At 46.8% G+C, this 26486-nt stretch overlaps 5 protein-coding genes and 3 pseudogenes across 5 annotated transcripts; 6 read left to right on the top strand and 2 right to left on the bottom strand.

Annotated features, from left to right (window-relative positions):
* Positions 1 to 465: 465 nt before the first annotated feature.
* On the top strand, positions 466 to 1907 carry LOC149095661 (uncharacterized; annotated as a pseudogene).
* Positions 1908 to 2171: 264 nt separating this feature from the next.
* LOC149095660 (uncharacterized) lies at positions 2172 to 2940 on the top strand (annotated as a pseudogene).
* Positions 2941 to 4424: 1484 nt separating this feature from the next.
* Positions 4425 to 5917, top strand: LOC149095659 (uncharacterized protein F54H12.2-like). The gene has a single exon (XM_089281820.1). It carries the CDS (start codon positions 4425 to 4427, stop codon positions 5805 to 5807), a length of 1383 nt encoding a protein of 460 aa, XP_089137946.1. The 3' UTR covers positions 5808 to 5917.
* Positions 5918 to 7882: 1965 nt separating this feature from the next.
* On the top strand, positions 7883 to 9077 carry LOC149095658 (uncharacterized). The gene is made up of 2 exons (XM_089281827.1): positions 7883 to 8508; positions 8581 to 9077. The coding sequence occupies exons 1-2, from the start codon at positions 8274 to 8276 to the stop codon at positions 9075 to 9077; spliced, it is 732 nt and encodes a 243-aa protein (XP_089137953.1). The 5' UTR covers positions 7883 to 8273.
* Positions 9078 to 9112: 35 nt separating this feature from the next.
* On the top strand, positions 9113 to 9873 carry LOC149095657 (uncharacterized). Its single transcript, XM_089281828.1, has one exon. The coding sequence runs from the start codon at positions 9356 to 9358 to the stop codon at positions 9851 to 9853; it is 498 nt and encodes a 165-aa protein (XP_089137954.1). The 5' UTR covers positions 9113 to 9355; the 3' UTR covers positions 9854 to 9873.
* Positions 9874 to 12279: 2406 nt separating this feature from the next.
* On the bottom strand, positions 12280 to 13485 carry LOC149095656 (uncharacterized). Its single transcript, XM_089281851.1, has 2 exons — positions 13461 to 13485; positions 12280 to 13055 (listed from the first exon to the last, which is right to left on the bottom strand). Exons 1-2 carry the CDS (start codon positions 13483 to 13485, stop codon positions 12280 to 12282), a joined length of 801 nt encoding a protein of 266 aa, XP_089137977.1.
* A 1409-nt stretch (positions 13486 to 14894) lies between these two features.
* On the top strand, positions 14895 to 18626 carry LOC149095655 (uncharacterized). The gene is made up of 2 exons (XM_089281850.1): positions 14895 to 17871; positions 18592 to 18626. Exons 1-2 carry the CDS (start codon positions 14895 to 14897, stop codon positions 18624 to 18626), a joined length of 3012 nt encoding a protein of 1003 aa, XP_089137976.1.
* Positions 18627 to 20616: 1990 nt separating this feature from the next.
* On the bottom strand, positions 20617 to 26150 carry LOC110066156 (uncharacterized; annotated as a pseudogene).
* Between the last annotated feature and the right edge of the window lie 336 nt (positions 26151 to 26486).

Genomic DNA, 26486 nt, shown 5'->3' with positions numbered 1-26486 from the left:
GAGGGTATCGTTATCTCTTGACGGTGGTGGACGTGTTTTCCAAGCACGCCTGGGTCCAACCCTTGAAGAGCAAGACGGGTAAAGCGGTGACGGAAGCCATGGCTAAGATCTTGAAAGGAGGTAGAAAACCCATCAATCTCCAGACGGACGACGGGAAGGAATTCTACAACAAGACGTTTCAGGATTTGATGAAGCAGAAAGGCATTCATCATTTTTCGACGCGTGGGGATACGAAATCCAGTGTGGTGGAACGGTTCAATCGGACCCTGAAAGAACGTTTGTACCGGTACTTCACCGTGAAGAATACGATGAAGTTTGTGCCCGTGTTACAAGATCTGGTCCGAGGGTACAATCGATCGTATCATCGCAGTATCAAGATGGCTCCCGATCAAGTGACTTTAGCCAATAGCGAGGACGTGTGGGAGACTCTTTACGGGAAGAAAAAAGGAAAAAAATCGAGACGACCTCCACTGAAAGTCGGGGATCGTGTGAGACTGAACAAGAAGTTCCGTCAGTTCAAGAAAGGGTATTTACCCGGTTGGACCGAAGAGGTGTTTGTGATACGCCGGGTGCGTCCTGGTAGTGTCACCACGTACAAGGTGGAAGAATGGGACGGCACGGCGGTCGAGGGCACGTTTTACGCGCAAGATTTGCAAAAGGTGTCCGTGAAAGACGACGATCTGTTCCGCATCGACAAGATCGTCAAACGAAAAGGAGATAAAGTCTTGGTGCGTTGGAAAGGTTGGCCAGTCAAGTACGACAGTTGGGTGGATAAAAAAGGCTTGTACGTGACCCAAAAGCCAAAGACGAAAAAATGAAAGACTTTTACGTGCATTTGCTGAGCAATGCCAGCACGGACGAGTTTCCGGACAATAAGGCCAACAGTTTCAAGAATCGTCTGCCTTACCCGCTCCTATTTGACTCCGACAAGGAATGGAAGGTGGGCTTGGTGAGTGTTTCTTACCCGATACCACCCGCACGACCGCATCAAGTACCGGCCCCTCAAACGCACGACTTTGACGATGATGATTATTTGTTTGGTATTGAGTGGACCATTGAAACGTTCATCCTGCAATTCGATGGGTCGACGTGGCTTCCTGGGCGTTACCGCGTAAAATTTGAAGTCACTGGGAAGGAACTGAACCGTGACCGACACAAGGTGACGAGTGGTAGATCTCTCATGCAATACCTCATTCATCGTTTTCACGAGCGCATGTATCATTATATGGATCGCGTCAACGAAAGTCTACGAGCACCGGACGGGAAAAAATACTACCCCGTGTTCCGATGGGAGGGCAACGATTTGATTCTGGACAACACCGACACGTTCCTCGACGAGTCCGGAGACAGACAACGTCCCAGAGTGTTTTTTGGTCCTAAACTGGTCAAGACGTTGGGTCTGATTCGCGAGGAAGCGTTTTACTCCGTTCACATGACTATGAATATGATCAAGATCTTTCCCAACGACACCGTCCCGTCTGATTTCAAGAAAGACTGGACCAACGAACACGACCTTCGTTCTCGTAACTTTTGGGATTTGAGCAGCAACGGTACGTTACAGCTCAGTCCCTATTGCAACTGGCGCTTCAGTTATTTGGACGAGGAATACGCCAAGACCTATCATCGTGGAGTCGTCCTTCATACGGACCTGCCTACGCCTCGCAGTCCCCTGTACCTATATTCTAATGTGGCTCGTAGCACGATCACGGGGAATCGAGTGACAGACCTCTTGAGAGAGGTCCCCCACGACCCGATCAAGACGACGCACGAACCGACTCAGATTCAATATAAACCCGTGCGCAGCAATATTCTGGATATAGTGGAGGTGCAACTGGCCGAGAACGACGGAAGACTAGTGGACTGAATCGGGCGTGACCTCGGTGACATTACACTTCAAGCATGAATGAGTCACCCGACGACTTTTACGTGCAACTGATGAGCAATGCCAGTACGAACGAGTTCCAGGATAACAAGGCCAACAGTTTCAAGAATCGTCTGCCTTACCCGTTACATTTGAGAGAACCGGGATGGAAAGTGGGTATCAGCGACCTGTCTTTTCCTTCGGCTGATCGTAAGATGGGTTTGAAAGATTCTCTTCTGTTTGAAATCTGGTGGATCGATATGGTGAACGCAGATCGAAACCTATACACACAGGTCTCTTCAGTGACGAGAGAAAGCGATTTGGAATTCACGCCGAGGAATGGTACCGAATTACTGAACATGATACGAGATCGATACATGCATAGGTTGAGATCTAGAACGGATGACGACGTGACCATGTACAAGAAAAAGAACAAACCCGACGATCCCACCGAATTGCTGTACACGGTCATGCATCGGGCCGAGAATGGAGAATGCGTCCTGGACAACTCGAGAACGTGCATCAGCCTCCTGATCCATGGTAAACGCGTCTTTCCCCAAATGTCCATCGGCATCGAATTGGCCAAGAAGATGAAATGGGTCAAGACGTGAACATTGCAAAACGGACGACCCGGTTACGTCTTGGGACCCCACCTGAGGAAAGAATTTCCCAAGGAAGTCATACCCACGGCCACGGACTTGATCATAGCCCAGAATGACGGGGACGAACTATTTTACAAGATCGACCCGGACACCTTACATTTGAGTTGTTTCATCAATTGGGTCTTCACGGACCTGGATCGCAGTTACGAGGAAGCGTTCGGATGCAATCGTCGTTCCTTGTTCGTGTATTCGAATGTGGGACAGAGTATGGTGACGGGGAATCAAGTCACGGATCTGTTGAAACAAGTTCGTTACGATCCGGAGGTGGTCGACCTTCAACCGAGACACATCCTATATCTACCGGTGCGCACGGCCGTTTTGGACATTGTCGAGACTGAGGTGTCCGAGAACGACGGACGACTGGTGGACTTCGCTTCGGGTGTGACCACGATCACGTTGCATTTCAAAAAAGGATGAGTGATTTTTACATCACATTGCCCAGTAACAGCAGTAAGAACGAGTTTAATGAGAACAAGGCCAACAGTTTCAAGATCAGGTTACCCAATCCCATACGTCTGGAGGGATATGGATGGAAAGTGGGGTTGTTCAGTATCGACATGCCAGATGCGCACGTGACGCTTCCTTCTTTCAAGGATTCCGCAGGTAAAGTCACCTTGGCCTCTACTGCGTGGAGACGCATTGAACCCGAGACACCCAATGGCTACACGTTTGGAAAAGCTTCATTCGACACGGATGACCTCAAAGAGGTTTACAGTAACGTGAACGGTGTTGAATTCATGAAATCCATTATAAGCCACTTCGAAAGGGAACGCGTCTTCAATAACTCTGGACCGAGAGTGAACTCAAAATACGTCACGAATGATGGGAGAAGAACCTACGTTGCGTTCAAGTGGGAAGGCGAAGACTTGGTCACGGATAACAAAAACGTCTACCGTCCCAGAAGGGAACCACCTGAATTACAATTTGACGCCGATCTGGCTTTGAAAATGGGATGGTTGCTGGAGAAGGGAAATGGTTACGTGCTGGGTCCAAACTTGCGAATCGAATTTTTCGATGATATCATTCCAGACATTCGAACCAGAGGAGACATACAGGATTCGAGTGGAAATCGTCTTTTTTTCCAGGTCGTTAAAAACCCCATCAGAAATACTGCATTCTTGGAACTCAGCGTCTTTTGCAATTGGCGTTTTCTGAACCTGAACAGAGCGTTTGAGAGTGTGATCGGAAGCAGTTCGCGTTCCTTGCTCGTTTACTCCAACGTGGGAGGTGCAAGTGTGGTGGGAAATCAAGTCACGGATTTACTGAGAGAGGTCAACTTGATTCGTAAAGGTGCCGGTGTTCAGTACTTTGAACCCACCCACATTCAATATATTCCCGTGCGCAAGGAGGTGCTGGACATCATAGAGGTGCAAGTGGCTGAGGCAACTGGAGAACTGGTGACCTTTGGAGCTGGTAATACGATCGTGACGTTACACTTTAGGAAATCATGATCGGGGGAACTTTGATACGGTTTCATCCCGACGGATACCAATCGGGATCTGGCATGTTCGGTCAGATTTGGAAAGGCATCAAGAAACGAGGTCCCGGCATTCTCAAGGACGTTCTGAAAGAATCGGCCATGGAGGGTCTGAAAGGTTTAAAATCGGGCGGCACGGGAGGAAAGCCCAATTGGAAAGGTGCACTCGCCGGGTTAAAGCGTGGAGCCCTACGCTCCGGGAAACGTAAAGCAAAGCAAGAGCTCCAAAGCTTTTTGGGTAGTAAAAGAAAAAGAAGAGACCTGTTTGGATCATGATTCCCATCTACTCGAGACGCGTGAGACGTCTCCCCGGAGGGATACGCACGTATAAAGGGGGTTCGCTCTTCCGGAGACGCTCAAAACTCCCAGACTACCGTTGGGTAAAGTCAGCACTGAGAAGGAGACGAAGGCGACGTAGACGACGATGACGGACCTAGTGGCTCATGCTAGGTCGGCGGGGGTTCGTAACCCTCGCCTGGACATGTTCACCACTCCTCCCACGGATCTCAGCATGTCGTCTCGACGTGAAGTGAGAATCAATCCGTTCAATACGGGGATCAACCCAGTGACCTTCCAAATCGATCCTCAAGAAGACTTTATCGACATGAACGAGAGTTTCTTCGAAGTGGAGTTGGCCGTCAAGACAACTGCCGGAGGTAATATAGCGCAAGCGAGTACCGTAGGACTCGCCAACAATCTGGCCCACACCCTCTTCAAACAGATCAATGTGAGATTGAGTGGTACTCTCATCGGCCCCCAGACCGATACTTACCACTACAAAGCCTACATCGAAGCGCTGTTGAACCATGACCGAGACGACGGTGAATCGATCCTGACACCAGAGGGTTGGTACAATTGTCTTGGTGTACCCAGTCGCGGAGAAGCGGATGTGATGACAGGCAATAAGTTGGATCCTGGTCACGACGATTACAAAGCTTTACCCAAAGATCTCAAGAACATGGTTCAGAGTCGAATTCAGTTTTTTGGTGGAAAGAGAGTGACCTTGAGGTTCAAACCTTACTTGGAAGTGTTTTATCTCAGCAAGTTACTGGTACCTGGCGTACAGATCCAGATTGACATGTACTTCAATGCCCCCACTATGTGGACAGTCCAATGGGCCGGTGCCGATACTCTCAGACTGACTGAAGCCGACGTGAAAGTGAGATTGTTCCTGTCTCAAGTGAGAGTGACTCCCTCGGTGTACCGAGAACTCATGACCAGCATGAAAGGCGGAAGAGTGGCCACTTACCCCACGGTGAGAGGTGAAATTCGCACTTACTCTCATCCCAATGACAATCGTCATTTTGAGTGCAACAATCCTTTCCACAATAAGCTACCTAATCGGTTGGTGGTGGCGATGATGAAACAAACAGCCTTCAATGGAACTGTGACGGTCAATCCGCTCAGTTTTGAACAATTCAATCTCGCTTCCATCAAACAACTGGTGAGAGGTGAAGAGTACCCCTACGAGACCTTGGAGCTCAAACACGATGATGACAGTAAAGATCTGAGAGGTTACCAAAGATTCCTCAAGGCCTCGGGAGTCTTGTGCAGAGGAAAAGGAAACATGGTCCGAAAAGAGGACTGGGGACACGACAAGAGATGCAACCTGTTTGTATTTGATAACACAGCCAATGGATGTTTGGACAGTCCAGTGTTGAACCCCAAGCAGGAAGGTGAACTGCGTCTGGTGATCGATTTTGGAGACGCCCCAGGCTCAAACCTGACCATCTTGTTGTACGGCGAATTCGAGAACATGCTGGAGATCAACGAGAACCGAGTCGTCATCTATGACGTGTACCAGTGAGAGAAGAAAAAAATGGAGAAAGTAGCCTTGAATAATTAACAATTGGATTATTTGGCACGGACGAATCCGTCACTCTGCTGTGTTTTTCACGGCACGGTACCTTGCGATCGGCTTCCAAGAACAGTACGTCAAGAAGGAACGACCGCTTACATCGTGAACACGGACCCTCACCGGGATTTCATTGGATAGCTTTGTGGGCCGACAGGGACAAGTGCGAGATAATGGACAGTTACGGTCTGCCGTTGGACACGTACGGAACTGCCGGACCGATCCAAGCCTGGTTGGACCGTCATTTCAAGTACCAGATTCACAACGGCAAGAGTCTACAGTCCCTCTTCAGTCAGAGTTGCGGCGGTTATTCCCTGATGTTCCTGATCGACCGAGCCGAAGGTCGTGACATGAACGAGTTCTTGAATCGTTTTAAGAAAAACGAGTTTGTGGAGAACGATCGTAAAGTAGGACACATGTTAGAACGTTTGATCGTGGACGAGTTGGCTTGGCGCAAGATTTGTAAAACCCCGTGTCACCAGGACACGTGCGGTTCCTCTGGAGGAGTGCGTCATTTATTATAAAGTAAACTGTTCGAAATAAAAGGTGTTCATTTTTGAGAGAACAAGGATGTTGCGTGGTGAAGTCAGATGGTTCCCTCGATTCTTAGAACTGTGTCGAGAAGAGTATACGAAATTGGCCTCGGACGATCCTCTTCGACAGGTCATGGAACGCATTTTGGATTGCGACAGTTACCGTCGAGTCCGATTCATACTGGACCGGGAAAAAGATCATTGGCTTCGATACGACCTGTTCCACCTGAGTATCAGAGCCAGACTTCAAACGAACGCTAGTAGAGATTACAAGTGTTACCCGTATTGGCACGTTCTTCGCTACGGCAATAAGTCCTTACGCCATCACTTTGCGAGTGCATAAAAAGGTGCGACGGAAAATAAAATTGTTCATTATGAAGTTACTGACAAAACAAGGCACATCATGGCTCTTCAGTTTCAAGGGCATAGACACTTGGACGACGTGACAGCCAGGTTAGAAAAACGCTACGGAAAATCCGGTAAAAAGACGCCTCAACCGAGTGAAGCTCATTTCAAGAAAAACCAACCACCAAAACGACGACTCGATCTTAAAATACTTCAACCCGCCAGAAGACAAGTGTCTTTTCAACCGCCGGCTGTCCTTGACACCGGTGAATTACCAGCGACTGTGACCACCCGTAGGAAACGCAAGAGAGCCGCCACCACCATGCCGAGGCTTTCCGAGAAAGAAGATAGGAAAAGAAGAATGAAAAAGAGGCATTGGTACGAGGACAAGTTCGGAGACTTGAGTAAATTCGCCAAGAAACCTCGAAAAAGGAGATCGGCGCCTGCCAAGCGTCCCAAGAGAGCCGCAGCCAAGAGAGCCATGGCCAAGATCAAGAGTCGTGCCAAGAAAAAACCCATCTGTTTCAATCGTAAGGTCACCCTATTGGGTCTGTTGAGACGCATCCCGGCCGTCAAGACCCCATTGGCCAAGTTGTTCGGATAAAAAACGGAGCGTCTCGAGACCCTGGACCATTTCAAGATCATGGAACGACGCAAAGCGTTTCGATTTCACACTCCGTCGAGTTTGTTGATAGCGGGTCCGTCGGGGTGCGGCAAGACGGTGTTCACTACCAAACTGCTCTTGGAGAACGGCGACTTGTTCCAACAGACACCGAAGAGTATTCATTACTGCTACGGATCGTGGCAAGACGGTTTTCAAAAGCTCAAGAAGGGTGGGGTCAAGTTTCACGAAGGCATCCCTGAAAGCGAACAGTTACCCCGATGGTTTCCTGGAGGGGGAGTGTTGGTCTTGGACGATCTGATGGACGAGGGTGGCAACGACAAGCGCGTGTTGGATCTCTTCACCAAACACTCGCATCATCGGAACATCACGGTGCTTTACCTGTGCCAGGATCTATTCCCTAACGGAAAATTCGCCAAGACCATTTCCCGAAACGCTCATTACATCGCGGCCTTCAAGAACCCTCGGGATCAGTTGGGGATACGAAATCTATTACTGCAATCGTTTCCCACGCAATGGCAGGAAGTGTTGGACACGTTTCGAAAGGTCACCGATCGACCTTACGGTTACATGCTATTGGATCTTCATCCAGCCAGTCAGGACGATCAACGCGTCCTCAGCCATGTGCTAAAAGACGAAGGATTCGTACGATGCCATCAGTTTGCGGCACCGTCATGCTGAGGAGCGAGGTCGAGTGGTTTCCGCTTTTCATTGTCCTATGTAAGACCAGACTCAAATACTGCATGAATCCCCATGAGCTAGACTACGAACCGATGAGACAGGTCACAGAATGCGAGAGTTACCGTCAAGTACGGTCCATCATAAACGCATATAATGGTGAAGGTTTCGATTATTTGGTTCATAAGCAACGAGAACTCGCTGAGAAGAAGATAGAAAGATAGAGGGGAATGGATAAAAATGAGCTCTTATGGTAGTGACGATTTCAACCTCTCGGCTTTGGACGATTATTCGCCTTGGGGGACACCGGTTCGGACGAGTACTCCGATTCCACCTGCAGCGGGTGTGGGTGTGAGTCTGAACGCTCTCTCACCGCTATCGTCACTGCCGACACCGCCCCTGCCCAATGTCTCGCCCGTCGGAGTAGGCACTCCTGGCTCGGGTGCGTCACAGACCAATGTCACGGTGGGGGTCGGTAGCGCCGGTTCGGGGTCGGCGCGCGCCAACGTCACGACGGGCGTGGGCACGCCCAATTCGTCGCGTCGAGGTGTAAGACGTTCACCCCTACCGACGTTCTCCACACCTTTGGCGCGAGCCGTTCGAGGAGGGAAACGACCGAGACGCGTCCCACGTCAAAATACACCGACGTCCTCCAGTGATTCCGGCAGCCGCAGAAGAAGTAGCGCTAGTGGTAGCGGTGGAAACAGAGGCAGAGGCAGAGGCAGAGGTAGAGGAGGAGGTGGAGGCGGAGGTGGAGGTGGAGGTGGAGGCGGAGGTGGAGGTGGAGGTGGAGGTGGAGGCGGAAGTGGTAGTGACTCCACACCTCCTTCGTCGATTCGATCGGGTCGCGGAAGAAGGCGAGGCACCTGTGTTCTCGACCAAGCCCAGATGCAGCAACAATTGGAGGAGATTTTGCGCCAACAACAACAAACGGCTGCGGGTCGACGAATCGCAGGCATCACAACCACGAATACGATCACGACTACCTATAAGAACGGACAACGTCCTACGGTGACTCGCAATTCGACCAGTGTGCGAAACTGAGAACATCAACATGTTGAGAAGCGAAGTCAAGTAGTTCCCCTACTTCCTGCATCTATGTCGATGCTCCCGCTCTTACTGGGATGCGACCAGCATGGATCACGAAGACATGAAACGTATCGCGGACGAATGCGATAGTTACAGACAAGTCCAGGATATCCTGAACCAATCCGTAGAAACCGCCTTCAAGGACGAGATCTGGGAATACGAGCAACAAGCTAAAAGGATCGAACGTCTCGACAGAAAGTCAGACTACGTTTGGCGCTGGTTAGAGAAGAGTCATGAGTACTTCGGTATGTTTATTGGATGAACCTTTTACCTCTGTGGTGGATTTGGACGTGTTGAGACGTTTGGACGGTTTGTATGCTTTCTACCACAAGTATTGGTGGTGTCGAAGGCAGATGTTCGGTTACTACAAATTGTGCAACGCCATTCTCAACGGACTGGCCTTACTGACTGCGGCAGCGAGCATCGTCGTGGGTTCCGTGTGGAAAGATGGGTACGTGGCGGTAGGATTGACGGCTTTCGCCGCCGCACTGAAAGGATGGAACGATTTAAAGAAGTATTCGCTCAAGATGGACATGACCCAATTCGCTTACACGACGTACGAAAAGACATTGACTGAACTTAGGAACTACGCTCTGGGTGGTGTGGAGGAATTGGATGGATTTTTGATCAAGATGCAAACGTTGGACGACGTGGTGACGGATTTCACACCTCCCACGTACGACCGATACTTTCGAGACTACGAAACACGATTCGTTCACGCGCCTCTATAAAAATGGACACACGATACCCTTCGTGAGTCATTCAAGGTGGAAACCCGACATGGTGAGAAGGCGAAGGAGACGGCGAGTGGGAAGAAGGAGGGTCCAAAGGGGAAAAGGGTTTTTTGGCAATTTGAAAAAAGCATGGAAGTTGTATTCAGATGTTCAAAGAAGAAGCAGAGCGGTGTAGAGAGACTATAAAAAGGACACGTGATCACCTGCCTACGTCATTCAAGTGGAAAAGTGCGTGCGTGTCAGAACACGACATGGTGAGGAGAAGGCGAAGGAGACGGCGAGTGGGAATACGTCGAGTAGGAGTAGGAAGAAGGAGGGTCCAAAGGGGAAAGGGTCTTGGTAAACTGGTCGGCACCGTAGCCAAGACGGTGTTGAGTCTTCTCCAAGACTTGTGAATAAAAGAGCGTGACGAACCAACCGGACGTTAGACGTGAACGATGAAGCGGTTGCGACGACAACGTCGTTTCTTAACGAGCGTCCTGAAAGAAGCCAATCGAAATAAACGTCAACAGATGTTGCATTACGCCGACAGAGATCAGATCAACGCCATCAGCGAGATGGTTCTCAATTTGCTGAAAAAGAGGATCCCCATCAACGCAACGACTTATGGGAAACTGAAAAGACATAAAAAGGTTCTGCGCGAAGTGGGTAGACGCAAAAACTCTCTCAAGCGCCGAAGAGAGCATCTCCTGAGTCAGAACGGAGCAGGGTTCTGGAGCGGTTTACACGGTTGTTTCAAAGCATGTTGTGTACGGTGAAAGGACGCAGCGAAGACGGTTACCCGCTGGAGGGGATCGACGTCATACCCAATTTCCCGCCGAGAGAAGAGGAGTCCAATACCATCCCTAAACTCGTACAGTTGTTGCAAGATGCCAATCGTCGCGAAGCCCGATGGAAAGACTCGTACGATTACTTGAACAAGAGGTACCACGACCTGTATCAAGAGTACATGGCTTTAAAGTTCGGTGACTTCTGCCAAACCTGTCAAACGAATCGAGATACCACACCGCCCGGTGGGTGCATCGAGTTGTGCAGGGAGTGCGGTAAAGGCAAGCAAACCGTTCAAAGTCTTAAACTCGAGTTGGAAAAGAAAGACGAATCCATACGGTACTGGCAAGACTGTTACGAGACTGCCTTGAGAGAATTGTCCGAGTTTCCTGACACGACCCTGAGTCAGCAGAAGGCATGAACGAAGTCATGATGGTACCCGTTCAAAAATTCAATCGTTTGCAAGATTATTACAAGGGTAAGATCACCCAGAGCGCCTTGTTGAACAAAGCGGGACGTCTGGCCGCCGAAGAAGATCTCATCCTGAAAGACAAACGTATCCCCGCCAGCATGGCCGTCAAGATGACCAAACCCATGGCAAACGAAGAAGTCAAACTAGTGAAACGTATACGGACGGGCATACGCGGCACTCCCACGTACCAAGGAACGACAGAACCCGAAGGCATGGCCGACGCACCCGACGAACGTATGTTGAAACAGATCATCAAGGGCGTCAACCAACCCCCCGCAGCACGAGCCCCCGTGATCATCAAGCAAGAACCCGCCACACCTTCCACGTCAGGTCTCAAAAAGGAGTTCAAATATACCAAACCATCCACAAGCAAGAAGCCACCCGTTCCACCCAAACCAACTGCCAAATCAGCCCCAGGTAAACTCATGACCGAAGCGCAAAAAGAGTTCTTAAGATCCATCGGTGTCACAGAGAAATACATAGACGACGGTGGTTACAGTCCCAAAGGCAAAGCCAAGGGCAAGACGTACAAGAAGTCCAAGAAGACAGAAGCAGAAAAGTTACAAGAAGGATGGGAAGATTTCGAACCTTGGAGAAAGGGACTGAAATATGACTCCACCTAAGACAAGAAAACGTTTGAAATTGTAAACTTTATTGTTGATGTTGTAAACATTAAATTACACACTTTGTTGTTCTTTCAAAAAAGAGTCTCTTTGTTTTTCTTCTTCAACTCTCGCACGTCATGCCGTTGTGGTAGAGAGTATTCGAGGCATTCGGTGTCACAAACAAACGTTCGAACCTTATTTGGTCCCCGAACGTCGACGAAGATATGAACAACAACCGAAACCTAATTCTGGAGGTGAATTCGAACACTAAGAAAGGGGTGTTGAAATAAAACATGCGATACACCTCCATGCGTATATGATCGTACGAAATGACATTGAGGGGAAAGAACACGGTGCCGTGAATGTACATGGGACTTCGAAACTCCGAGGATCGCACAAAGTCCTCCATCTCGCGATAGTACTGGAACCACACCGTGACAGGAATGGGATAAGGCAAATGATTCCAGGAACGCGTCAAGGAATTGTGCGTGTCGAAGGGTTTTCCATGGTCTCTCATATAGGTAAGGGCGTCGTGAATCATTCTGCGATGAGTGTCCACTGCAAACGAAAAAACAGTGTCAGGTCCATAGTCCGTCCTCATGGTAAAACGAGGGACCGCCGGGAAAAGGTAGTAGACAGAGCTCTCGAATCTCAATATCCCTTCGCCCTTCCACGCGTCTAAAGAAGAGTCTGAACCTTTGAATTCGTATCAAGTTATACGTATAGTAAGGAGTGTTGTAAATGAACAGACGGTAAAAAATAGCTCTGACCTCTCGGGTCGGTTCCACGGGGAGACGCACACAACCGTGAATGTACAGGTCTCGATCCCGATACAGAGTCACGAAATTTCTGAGAAAGGTATAATAACGTCGCCAAACGTTAGGGTCTAAGTCGTACGGCAATTGATTCCACAAGTACGACCCCTCGCAATGGCAGTGGTCAGGTCTACCCTCACTACGATATCGATCCAACTCTCGATCCATTCTAACTAAACGATCATTCGCACCTGCCGTTAACTGGTACTCCTCATGATCATCTTCCTCGAGTTCCTCGTCGGTTTCCAACACGACCTCAGGCTGATTGTCACCGATCACGCGTCGGCAGTTGCCGCAGTTCAGAACCCATCTCTCCATATCCTGGTAACAACGTCGATGCATCCACGCACCGCAGCAAGGAGTACGCTGGCACGATGCCAGAGAATCGACGTGAATGTCTCTCTGACAAATAAAACACACTTGTTGAATCGGTGTTTCTTCGGGTAGATGACCCTGAAGGCGACGACTACGTCTCGGTGGTTCATCGTCGTCGTACGCGTCTTGGTGATCCTTCGGGGGACTGACTTCGAGGTCGGCGGCTGCGGTGCCCAGATTCAGTCTCCATCACCAAAAACCGAAAAAATGTCGAATGCGCACCTCGCTTTATGTCCATCATGCACCAATCAAAAGAAAAAAGGCCGACATCACGTGTACAGGGTAGACCCAGGGGATAGGGGGTATCCCCCTACCACACCCACTCACGGTCGTAGACTGGGCCCAGGTCGAGTGTAACCTGGGATCCAGTTTTACCGTAAGTATAAAAAGATCGGCTCGAACCGTTCACGGCACTCTGAGTTTTTGACTTGTATCGAGCGCTTAAAAATCATGGCACAGGAGCCGACCGACGAGGAGATGAACCAACTGATGGATCAACATGAAGCAGTGAGTATAACGTGCACCCTATGTAAGAAAGTCATCCTTAGAACCGAAACCTGCGCCCTTACCAAGTGCTGTCGTTACTACGTGCATTTCGATTGCTTCGCCAGGGCACTCGATGACCAGATGAACAAGGGGGTGAACAACGAGAAGTTGCACTGTCAGATCTGTCACACACCGTGCTATCTACGTGCGTTCGTGGCTTCCCTAGACAACTGACCCATGGAACTGAGACTCGTCGTCGCCTCCTTTACCCTAGAGTTCTACCTCCGTTTGGACTTGAGATTTTGTTTCGTGGTGTTTTGCGGTTACAAATTCGCACGACATCTTTGTCACGCCTTGTTCATCACCTTCTTTTCATAGAGTTACTGGGATTGTCTTCCCACTGAGATGCAGGCCTACATCCTTCACCTCAGAGAGTCCCAGTCTCTCGTAGAGAGGCGCGAACGTGAAATGAGGAGAGAGCTTTGTGACGAGATTCGAACCTTCGCTCAGGTCAAAGCAGAATGGGGGCTAGGTGCAATCAAAGTAGTTCTAGAGACATGTCTGTTAGATTATTGTCCCAAAGGAAGAGTTCCAGGAATGAAAAATAAGCACATGGTCGTGAATGGAATCTACACAGACGAACGCAACCTTAAGCGAGCCATATTTTTAGGGTACGGGTTATATCATGCTTGTCTCAGAATACCGGACGTTAAGAGATTGATATCCTCACCCCCCACAGAATAGCAATGACTGGGATCGATTACCTCATGAACTACAGGACTACATCATGCACCTAGCCAGGAACCAAATCCTACTCGAGCGCAGAAGAAACAAAAAGTTACGTCGTCTTCTCAAAGAAATAATAGAATACGGCAAACTGAAAGAACAATGGGGCATAGGACACATTAAGATTGTTCAATGTCGATGCAATTCACCGTGTTGTATAAAAAAGAAGAGAATAGACAGATTTCAACATATGAGAATATACGGATGTTACATCGACGCTTACGATAAACCCAAAAAAACATATTTAGCTCCCACCATAAAAGAGGCCAAGAGACGCGTCCCCATAGAAAAGACTTTCCTCTACCCTACACGTTATGAAATACTACACACTGAGAAACGTTCCCACTCCATTACAGAGTCACTGGGATAGGTTACCAACAGAGATACAGTGGCGCATACTTTGCCTGGCAACCTGGCAACACATATTCGACCGCAGGAACAAGGAACCATTGATAAGACTTCGCGAAGACATTTTAGATTATGGCGAACTGAAAAGACAATGGGGCTACGGACACATACAAATTAAAAAACAGAAATACACACTTCAATCAAATGACGGAAGCAAATCTTATTTTACGGCTTTCTATGGTTATTACATCAATCTTAGTAACAGGAAAAAGAAAGTCTATCTAGGATACAGTTTCATAAACGTGTTCCATAACTTAGAACGTAAAAAATCGTCCCTGTTCGGTCCCTTTGAGGACGAGGATGTTGTTGTTAAATAAAAAGCGATGTTCGTAACATTTGTCTCATTCATGTCTTCACAGAACAGACGGACCCACGACGAAGCCTTCCCCTTCGACGACGATGACGAATGGATCTTTGATCCGGCTCTCGACCGAGTGATGATCCAAACTGGAGGTGGAAGCAATACAAGGCCCCTCCTAGAATTTGAATTAAGACCCGTAGGCGCTCGACGTAACTGGAGAAACGTCCTCAACAAACAACGGTTCGAAGCCACGCTCAGACAACACAGAGACGTGACTCCCAGGGACAATCTAGGCCAAGAATTGACTCAGGCCCTTCAACGATCCATCGAGCAACAAATCGCTCAGGATCCTACCCTGACACCCAACTCCACGGTCCACTTCACCATGCAGTCCAGTACCTTCACGCACGCCTTTCAATCCACCACCTTCACCGTGCGAGAATTCGAAGAAGGGAGTGAAAGACTAGACACTTATCTCCAGTCTCTCGCGGCCAAACTTGACTCCAACGAAGAATTCACCCCCGACGACACATTCACCATGGAAACCACCTTCATACGCACCCCAGGTCCAGGGCGCGGGCACGGAAAACGATACAAACCGAGTTGCGCGGCCGTACGGGGAATCGTCAAACGGTCGCGCGTGACCATCAAAAACAAAGACAATCTCTGCTGCGCTCGCGCCATCGTCACCATGAAAGCCCTGGTAGATGCGAACGGAAATTCGCGTGACCCAGATTACCACAACCTCAAACAGGGGCTGCCCTTCCAAGAGCGATTGGCCAAAGAACTCCACCGTCTAGCCCACGTCCCCGAAGGACCTTGCGGCATTCCCGAACTGCAGCAGTTTCAGGCCGCGTTACCCGGGTACCAACTCAAAGTCCTTTCCATCGATCCACCCCACATGCTCATCTACGCGGGACCCGAACCCTCGGACAAGATCATTCGCCTCATCAAAGAAGACAGTCACTACGACGGATGTAACTTGTTCAGCGGTTTCCTAAGCAAATCCTACTTCTGCGACGAATGCAATCGAGGATACGATCACGACAACTTTCAACGTCATCCCTGCAACGGTAAATGGTGTCCCGCCTGCAAACGAAAGGACTGCCCCGATTTCATCGAAGCCAAACGACCCCTAGCACGAGGCAAGTTTCCCGAACCCACCTCGATCTGCCGATTATGTCACAGAAAATTCTTCGGAGACCAATGCTACAACTACCACCTGCAACGCCGGAGTCTCAACATCCCATCCATCTGCGACACATACAAAAAATGTCCAGACTGTTGCCACGTCTACGAACCTAAACACAGGACTGGACGAGGAGGTGACCGTCGTACCCCCGATCACAAGTGCGGATGGGGCGAATGCCACATCTGCGAAAAGAAAGTCTTTCTGCCGACGCACCGATGTTACATCCAACGCATCCCCGAAGACGAAGACGAGCCCAAAAAGAAACGCGTGCCGCGCGACGAAGTCAAAGGTAGACCCTTCGAAGAACCCGAACCCGATGATCCAGACACGCGAGTCTGGGTAGCCAGAGATCCGCCCCTTCAAGTGTACTGCGACTACGAAGCCATCACCGACGCCGAAGGGAATCAGACACCCATTCTACTCTGCTTGGAAGACGATGAAGAGGATCAATTCTGCTCCTTCTACAGTCCCACCTGCACCTCCGACATGTTCGACCACCTCGAATCCCTCGCCGTCGACGTGGACGGAGACGATCGGGACGTCATCGTCCTCTTTCACAATCTCAAAGGCTACGACGGGATGTTCATCTTACAACACTGTTACGCCACGCATCGAGAAGTCACAGACCAAATCACCGTAGGCACCAAGATACTGTCCCTGAGATCCGACAGACTGACTTTCAAAGATTCCCTATGCTTTCTCCCGTTCCCGCTGGCCAACTTTCCCGCCACCTTCGGAATCCACGAACTCTGCAAGGGATTCTTCCCGCACAAATTCAACACCCTAGAAAATCAAGAGTACGAAGGACCCATGCCACCGCGAGACATGTACGATCCCGACGGCATGTCCGCCAAAAAGAAAGCCGAATTCGAACAGTGGTACCAAGAGAAAGTCAATGATAACTACCATTTCGTCTTACGGCAAGAAATGGAAGCCTACTGCGAATCGGATGTCAAACTCCTCAAAGCAGGCTGTCAAAAGTTCCGGCAAGAATTCAAACAAAAAGCCGACTTCGACCCCATGGAGAAATGCGTCACCATCGCCTCCGCCTGCAACCGATTCTGGTGCAAGAAACTCGTCCCGCCCAACACCATCGCCTCCAGACCGCCTCGAGGATGGCACGGCGCACGATCCAATCAGTCCGTCAAAGCCCTGAAATGGCTAGCCTGGCAAGAACACTTGTTGCAACACACTGACCAAGGCGATCGTATCCACACCGTACGAAACGGAGGTGAAGTCCGTCTAACAAATCATCTCGTGGACGGATACGATCCAACCACTCGAACCGTCTACGAATTCCACGGATGTCTATGGCACGGATGTCCGCGCTGTTTCCCTCGCCAACGCAACCGATATCCCATCTGCCACACCGATCGCACCCTACAGGAAGTCTACGAGTCCACGCTCAAGAAACACGACCTTCTCAGTCGCCAAGGCTACCAGCTCTGCGTCAAGTGGGAATGCGACTGGGACCTAGAAGTCAAAACCGACCCTGATCTACGCAAGTTCCTAGATACGTTCCAAATCGTCGAACCGCTCGAGCCACGAGAAGCCTTCTTCGGAGGGCCCACGAACGCCGTCAAACTACATCACGTGACCAATGTGGCCCAAGGAGAAAAAACCAAGTACGTCGACGTGACGTCGCTCTACCCCTGGGCCAACAAGGAAGGCGAATACCCTGTAGGACACCCGCAAGTCATCGTCAACCCCCAAGATCAAGACATCCATCACTACTTCGGAATGGCCAAAGTGGACATACTGCCGCCTCACGAACTATATCACCCCGTTCTACCTTTCAGGCACGGAGGTAAACTCACCTTCCCACTCTGCCGATCGTGCGTGGAACACGAAATGACCAAACCACTCCTAGAGAAATCGCACCACTGCCCACACACGGCCGAGCAACGCACGCTACGAGGGACCTGGTGCACACCCGAAATCCAGAAAGCCGTTGCCATGGGATACACGCTCAACAAGATACACGAAGTCCACCATTTCCCGCCAGAACAACGCCGTAAAGGACTCTTCGCCGATTACGTGAATACCTGGCTAAAAATCAAACAGGAATCCGCTGGCTACCCGAATTGGTGTAACACCCCCGAAGACAAGGCACGGTACGTGCAACAATACCAACAGAAAGAAGGCATCGCTTTCGATCCGACCATGATCCAGAAAAATCCAGGACGCAAAGCCACCGCCAAACTCATGCTCAACTCCTTTTGGGGCAAGTTCGGCGAAAACCTACACAAACCCACCACCCAAGTCGTCTACAATGCAACGCAACTCTTTGACCTCGTTTCCAATCCCTTCAACGACATACGACAAGTCAGAATCGCCAACGACGAAGCCCTAGAAGTCGTCCACGCCGAACTCAAAAACAATCAACCCGACAACGGACGAATCAACATCTTCGTCGCCGCTTTCACCACCTGCTGGGCGCGTCTCAAATTATACAGCTACCTGGAACAATTGAAACAACAAGTTCTCTACTTTGACACTGACTCCGTCATCTACTCGCACAAACCAGGTCAAGCCGATGTCCCGATTACCTGGGCGAGATGACCAACGAACTCGACGACGGCGATTTCATCACCGATTTCACTGCCGCTGGACCCAAAAATTACGGATACAGAACCCACCAAGGCAAAGTCTGCTGCAAAGTCCGAGGCTTCTCACTCAATGTACGAGGATCCAGGCAACTCAATTATGACGTCATGCGACAAAATCTACTCGACGAACTCACACAACCTCTCGAGGATGAACGACGCAACATCAATGTCGTCAACCCCAACTTCTTCTGGAGAAACCCAGCCACCAAACATCTCAAAGTCATCACACGGACCAAACGATACGGACTCGTCTTCGACAAACGCGTCGTTGACACGAACACTTTCATGTCGTTTCCGTACGGATACTCACCATTGTAATTTTTACTTCCTGTAATCAATAAAAATCAATTTTTAAACTCACTTCCGGTCTATCTCCTTATTTGGGCATAAGCGGGCTGTGACGTCACGGGCGCCATGTTTTGCCTACCCAGGCGCCATCTTGGATTTGCAATTTTAAGAGAATGTATGGGGAAAAATTGGTCACGTGGTACAATCCCTGCACGCTGATTGGCTACTGCCCAAACGGGCGCTATTCACTACTCCTTCAGACTGTCATTTCACTTTTTCTGTCTTTTTCATCTTTTTCAATAAAGCTTTTAGTAACATATAAAGCTATAAATTCTATAGAATATTGGTTTAGCCACTACTTAACAAATAAAGAAGCCTCGACTGTGCTCTGTTCTGTTGTAAAGCACGCAGGAAGCGGTAGAGCACGAAAGAAGTGTAGGGGAAAACACGAGACGTAGTCGAGTGTTTTTCCCTACTTCTTGAGTGCTCTACCGCTTCCTAAGTGCTTTACAACAGAACAGAGCACAGTCGAGGCTTCTTTATTTGTTTTATGATAAAGAATCCGATAATTTCCCCACGAATTTGGCAGAATTTTCAAACCAAACTTTATTTTCCAAACGACCAAAAGTGGCGTCAGCCGTGAACTGTTCTCTGATAAAGCACGCTAAAATAAGCCAATCACAATCCTTGTTAGAATTGTTCAAATAATTTGATTGGCTAACGAAGCGACAGCTGTCAATCACAAACTGGCCTTCAGCTAAGCTTTCAGTTTCGAGTAGTTTGAACGGCTTTCGAGAGAAGAACGATGCCTTCGAAGTTCGCTTTTAAGTTAAATTTTAAATACTGATCTAAAGGCAGGTGAAGGTTTATAGTCCAGAGGAATCCGGCCGTATTGTGGCCCATGAAAACGTGCTCTTTTCCAGTGGAAATTACGAAACGCTGAGCTCAAAGCCCGCGGATGAAAATGCAAAATGCCGAATTGAATTTGAACGGAGCTGCAGTTATTTACGGCTTGTAGCCGCATGCAGCAAGATTGCCCGAACTAGCGTAAAAGTTAGAAAGACTAAACGGCTCCGACTGGTTCTACTCCGAGCACAGAAGAGAATATCAGAGCAAGCTTTGCACTGATCACTCGTCGGTTCACTTCGCTGAGATGACCGGAGAACGAGCATTACTAGACTACATGTAAGTGTTGTTTGAGCAATTGAGCATTTTTACAAAAATGAAGCTTCTCATCGTAAACAGAGACAGTTCAGTTGTTGTTTTCTGTCGTTGTTTTACTTCTTAAGTATAATTTATGCCTTCGTAACAAATATAATGTCTTTTATCGAAGCACTGTTTAGGTTGAGAATTTGTTTATTTCGCTACGTGTTTTGTCGGCGGGAATCTAGCAAAACTTCTTATTTTGGTACAGTTTTAACACTACTGTTGTTAACAATGGTCTCTGTGAGCCATATTTACTTCAGACAAATAGCTCGTTTCCATTGCGTTTGTCTGAATCACAGGGGATGTTTAATTTGGGTCAAATTTGTCAAAATTCCGAAGCAAAAATTTGAAAGCCAACTTACCGTCATCAACCCGTGCTCTGTTCTCTGATAAAGCACGCTCTTTCAGCCAATCAGAGCGCGCATCATATGGAAACTTTATTATAAAAAACGTTAAGATACACTTTTCTTTAAAGAGAACAGTCAAGATCAGATACAGATTAAACTTTTCATGTTCTGTAATAAATGTATTTTTCAATGTATTATAAACAATTATTATTAGATGAGGTTTTTGTGATATCCAAAATAATCAAGGTCGAGGTAGGGATTGTCAGCCGAAGCCGAAGGCTGAGGCTGATAAACGTTACCGAGACCTTGATTATTCTGAATATCACAAAAAAACAAATCTAATAATTGTTTTATTATACACTGAACGAAAAAAAAATGTAACTCGTGTTTTTGCTTCTTCGCTGACCGCGAGCAACACAAAGCGCGCGAACTTGACATAATTACCCTAAGAAATCACGCACCGCGGTCATACATGACGTGATTACCCGTGACTTTGAATGTCCTTCACATGTTATTATATAATTTGCAGCTAGATGACGTCACAGGCGCTGATTTCGAAAGTTCACTGTACGCTTTCGGCCAATCAGAAAAGAGAAAGTATAATTATTAGTAACATTTTGATGCGTATCACGGGCAAACAGTTATATCACGAGATATATCACAGTTATATCACGGCTGTACCACCAGCAAACAGTTATTATGAACAGTATATAGACTTAGATATGCATATATGGAAATCTAATAATTAAATCCAACTGTATTCCTATCAATTTCTAACGTTGATCGCATACACCGCTTAATCTCATCTTTTTCCCAGTTATGAATATTAACAGCACTACTGGGATGGCGGTACTTCTTCAATCATAATCCGGGACACTGAATTCCATCCCGTGTAAGCTCACCCAGTGACAGACCAAAGCACTTGTCTACCCAGAGTTCAACGCTGACTGTGCCCCGTGCGAGGTTTTCGCAATAACCATCAAAGGAAAGATGACGGAGGATTTGAGAAATTTCTCGAGCCCAGTCAGTGAAAACGACTGACTCGATCGGCAAGGGATCACTACATTCATTGCCGCTAAACTTAAAATACCATCTGTTGCATTTGTGATCTGAATAGACTTGAGCGCTTCCCTGGTAGGAGACTCTAAGAGCGGTATTATCGTGTAGCTTGTTGAAAGAACATTCCTGAAATAGGAAAAAAATGGCCAAGGATGTTTGAATACTAATACAGCTTACAAAGGAATAACTGCATGCATAAATTAAGGAGGTTATACTATAATTGTAATACCACATAGGTAGACTACACTCTTTTTCTTTATAAGAATATATTTTATAAAAATATTCAGGCTGACATTTGCAAAATACTAAGAATATTTTAAGAATAAACCCGAAGCTGAGATTTTGTGAACAATTTAATTTTGTGCTTTGAAAATTTTTAAATATCAAGCAATAATAATCTTCGTGTCTTTAAATGGTAAAACTAGTCAAAGAGCAATGAAAAAAAAAAAAACATCACTAGCCGTATGTTTCACGCTAATAACATTTCTAAAAGAAGGTATGTGCGTCATATCAGCCTTTAATGCCCGCAGGCTGGCTCCAAAATTACTTCAACACCAAACAGGCACCAAATACATTCTAAAACAGAACTCAGATCTTACACTATGACCTAACGATATTCACAATAATGTTTTGCCTAAGACCGGCAGAAAAATAAGAATATTCAGCCTCGGCCGGACAAGCAAGATTCCTGTAGAAAAACAGTGTACGAGTATGGTCTCTCCATCGCTCGTGACGCGCAACAAAAACGCGCGAAAAAAGTTGCCACGCGAAATCCTGGCGGCGCGAGAGGAGTCTGACTCTCATTGCGATTCTGCCAACAGGCTTTGGAAAGAGTTTAATTTATTAAGTGTTTTGTTTGGCAAAGCTTTCCACCGTGAGTGTGTTGGTGATTTTGCCGCTCAATAGCGTCATATCATCGAAGAACAAGTCAGTGAACTGACTAAGCTTGGCCTGTCTGCCGTCCATCTCAAAGATTGAATGAAAACGATGCAGAATGCATTAAAAGCTCCATTGCCTCCGCTCTCTCCAATCTGGTTATCGAGACTAAACGTATGGCAGCCATTTATAAAGGTAAGTTTCGCAAAGTTTCGCTGCATTTTTCGTTGTTCGTCTCGCCGGAGCGATATCAATAGGAAGAATTTCAGAATTTGTTGACACAAGAACACGTAGGGCCTGACATCGAAATTGTAAATTGTCGTTGATGAATCATCGTACACGGTAGAAACCAACCTTGATTTATTTTCGGAAATCTTCAGTAATCTTCGGAAATGTTCGGAAAATGTTCAGAAACGTTTATCTGGCCTTCCGAAAACTTTTGGAGAATCTTCGGAAATTTCGGAAAACGTTTGGAAATCTTCGGAAAATATTCAAAAATGTCGTCATTAGTATGTTTATATAATACACAACATAATACATGGTTGGTTGTAGATATGGAATTTCTCTTCTCGTGTTCAAATTAATATTTCACTCGTTCGCTGGGCTCTCTCGTGAGATATCGAGTTGAACTCTCGAAGAGAAATTCTTTAACCATGCACACCCATGTATTATCTTCTATATACCTCGTGAATTCAACAGTGATCCGAATTTTAGTGACACATTTGCCACACACTCGGTTTTGAGTCAGATACGTTTTTTGTCGGAAGAGAAACCAAGTTCTGTGTCCCAACCGACCGGACGGCACGTCAAATGCAGAATCTCTAGTACAGAATGTAAATTCTCAGTTGAAATTCTGCGTTTGAAATCTACGCAATAATATTTAAAGTTACATCTACAGAGGCAGCAACACGCGTTGCAAGATGGACCCTTCGCCTTCTTCTTTTCACAACTTCTTTGACAGTTTAGCTCAACGTAGCCTGAGGGAGGTTCTTCGCGTGGCAAGAAGGAAGGACCCATGTTTTAGCCTCTCTACTTAAAGTACCGAGCAATTTTCTTCAACACATCTTCAGGGGCTAGGCGATAACGAGAAGACTTCAAGATGAGGAATTTTATATTGGATACGGTTTATAAGCTTAGAAATTCACATAGAAAAACCACTCGGCCTAAAAAGGTCAAACTCTCTGCCTTTGTTGGTAGTCTCTCCTTTCGCGCTTCTCGCCCTCAGGATTTCGCGCGGCCTTTTTTTTCTCGCGGTTTTCTTCTGCTTCACGCAGGACGGACTAAACGATAGAGAGACTATTCGTATTCTACATAGGTAGAGTGCAGTCCTATCAATCAATAAATCAATCAATCAACCAATCAATCAACCAATCAATCAATTAATACATCGATCAATCAATCAATCAATCAACCAATCAATCAATCGACCAATCGATCAATCAATCAATCAATCTACCAACCAATCAATCAATCAACCAATCAATCAATCAATTAATTAATCAATCAATCAATCGACCAATCGACCAATCGACCAATCGATCAATCAATCAATTAATCAATCAATCAATAATAATAATAATAAAATATTTATATAGCGCCAATCCACTATTTGTCCATGGCGCTTTACATTAAATTTAAAAAAATATATTTACAAAGCTAAAAAAGGGGAGGGGAAAAAAACAAAAAATAAAAAAAATCATCTAAAAATTAAGTGTTAAAAAGCTTGTTTAAAAAGATATGTTTTTAAAGGCCTTTCAAAAATGTCAATCGAACTACTGGGTCTTAGTTCAAGTGGGATCCAGTTCCATAGTCTCGGTGCCGCCACAGCAAATGCTCTCTCTCCATATGTTTTCAGTCTAGCTTTCGGGGTCGCCAGAAGGTGTTGAGAGGACGATCTTAATTTCCGTTGAGAGGTGTTGTACTTAAGTAACTCACTGATGAATCAACCAACCAATCAATCAGTCAAACAACCAATCAATCAACCAATCAATCAATCAATCAACAAACCAATCAATCAATCAACCAATCAATCATCCAACCAAGCAATCAGTCAATGAACTAACCAATCAATCAATCAATCAGTCAATCAGTCAATCAATAAATCCATCGATCGATCAATCAACAAGTCTAAGGAAAAGAACTTAAGTTTTAACATTTGCAGCGTAGACTGACAAAGTTATAGTTAGAAGACAAGTTGTTGTTTTTTGTCATCCTGGTCGGGGAGTATTTTCATTTGTTTGTGTATTATTAGTTCCAGTTCGAACATCTGACTTAGTTTAAGCTCTCAGCACAGTCGGACTTGGCTGTACCTTTCAGCGACAGCGATCATCTACTAAAGAAATAAACACTTATCGCTTTTACCAAGCCTCCTACCTCAACAAAACTATGGAGGGGGCTCAAAAAGAGCAAGATTCACGAAATTTAAAGCAATCAAGCACATTTTAACGAGAATCCGAGCATGCGAGCAGTTTCAAGGATTTTGCGAGCAGGAGCAACCGAGCACTCATCTAATTTTTGTAAGCAATTCGAGGAAAGGCCAAATTTTGCAAGCACTTTTAAACTGAATGGGACCATTCGATCGTCTATCATTGGAACTTACTTTCTTATAGACTGCTAGTTTCAAGCCAAGAAGTTTAATGAATCCTAATGCGATGACTTACCTTTATTTTACCGCTGTCAATATCCGTTTCCGATCGCCAAGCGCATTGTTTCCAGTTGGCTCTTTGTCTTGGTTCCATGTTTGCTACATCTCCTTTCTCTCCCTTTGTTCCGATGCCATTTTCTCCTTTGGATCCTTTTGAACCCCTGAGACCAATGTTCCCAGGGATACCCTTACTTCCTTTTGTTCCCATCGAGCCTCTTTCTCCTTTGAATCCTTTTAAGCCTCTTGGGCCAGTGTTCCCAGGGGTACCCGTACTTCCTTTTGCTCCCATCTTACCAATTTCTCCTTTCTTGCCCGCCTCCCCTTTGGATCCTTCAGGGCCCCGTGGTCCTATTTTCCCTGGGATTCCTACAGCGCCTTGTAATCCTCGCTTTCCGACGCTGCCCTTCTCTCCTTTGAAGCCATCTCTACCCGGAGCACCCGGAGTTCCCGGTATTCCTGACACGCCGGGCATTCCTGGCATTACAGAATGAGGATCCGGCTTTTAAAACAAAAGCTAGCGTAAATCTTCAGAATCTTCACCCTTGCTCAAGTAAGTAGTGTATTGCGGCAATCAGTAACATTGAGCTAAACGTTAGCAGTTCGTGTATTTTTTAATATGATCCATTATTTTTATTTCTGGCTATTCATGGTGGAATCGAATGTTCATCACGTCTTACTACTTGTATAAGATTTCAGTTATTCCTGAATTACAATTAGGTCCCGTACCTGCCTTGACAGATAAGGTTTTCATCAAAATTTTTAATTATGCATATGCTTAAAAGTATTATCAACGGATCGCGTGGAATGGGGATACAAAATTGACCAAAAGGAAGTACATCTCAGTATATCTATAGTACTATCTATATCGGTGTATCTCATCTAGTATAAATTCCCGTTGAAAAAAACCTCAGTTAGTAACAGAATCTCTTTGACTTTACCCACCTTACATGTAGAAGTGGAAGCGTTCGACTGCAGTTCCTTCGAGTGCGTTCGTGTGTAGAACAAATGGAAAACGGCGACAAGGGAGAAAGAGAAGATGTCTTGCATTTCTGTCAGCTCAATGTAACCGTGTTACGGACTCACTTACCTTCAAAGTTATCAAATCGATTGCAAGAAAGCGATTGGATTGGTTACTTTTGTCTAGACAAGACACAACAGATGCAGTGGTTTCAGCACAGATTCAGCAAAGAATCAACGTGGAACAAGAGCTACGTTGAAACACACTTCCTCTTACCACGTGTTCAGTTCTCATAACGATTGGTTACTTCGTGCTAAATTTGACAGATCACATGCGGTACATTCAGTTACTGTATCGTGCGTGATCAGTGTAATATTAGCGAAAAGCTCAAACACTGTTTAATTCACTTTTTTGTTTGTTTACTGTCAAACACAT

The sequence above is a fragment of the Orbicella faveolata genome, unplaced genomic scaffold (genome assembly GCF_042242905.1).
Source record: "Orbicella faveolata isolate gen_17 unplaced genomic scaffold, um_ofav_v1 contig_5, whole genome shotgun sequence".
In the NCBI taxonomy this organism is placed as follows: domain Eukaryota; kingdom Metazoa; phylum Cnidaria; class Anthozoa; order Scleractinia; family Merulinidae; genus Orbicella; species Orbicella faveolata.
Note: the sequence above shows the minus strand (reverse complement) of the source record. Positions and strands in the feature narration are given on the sequence as shown.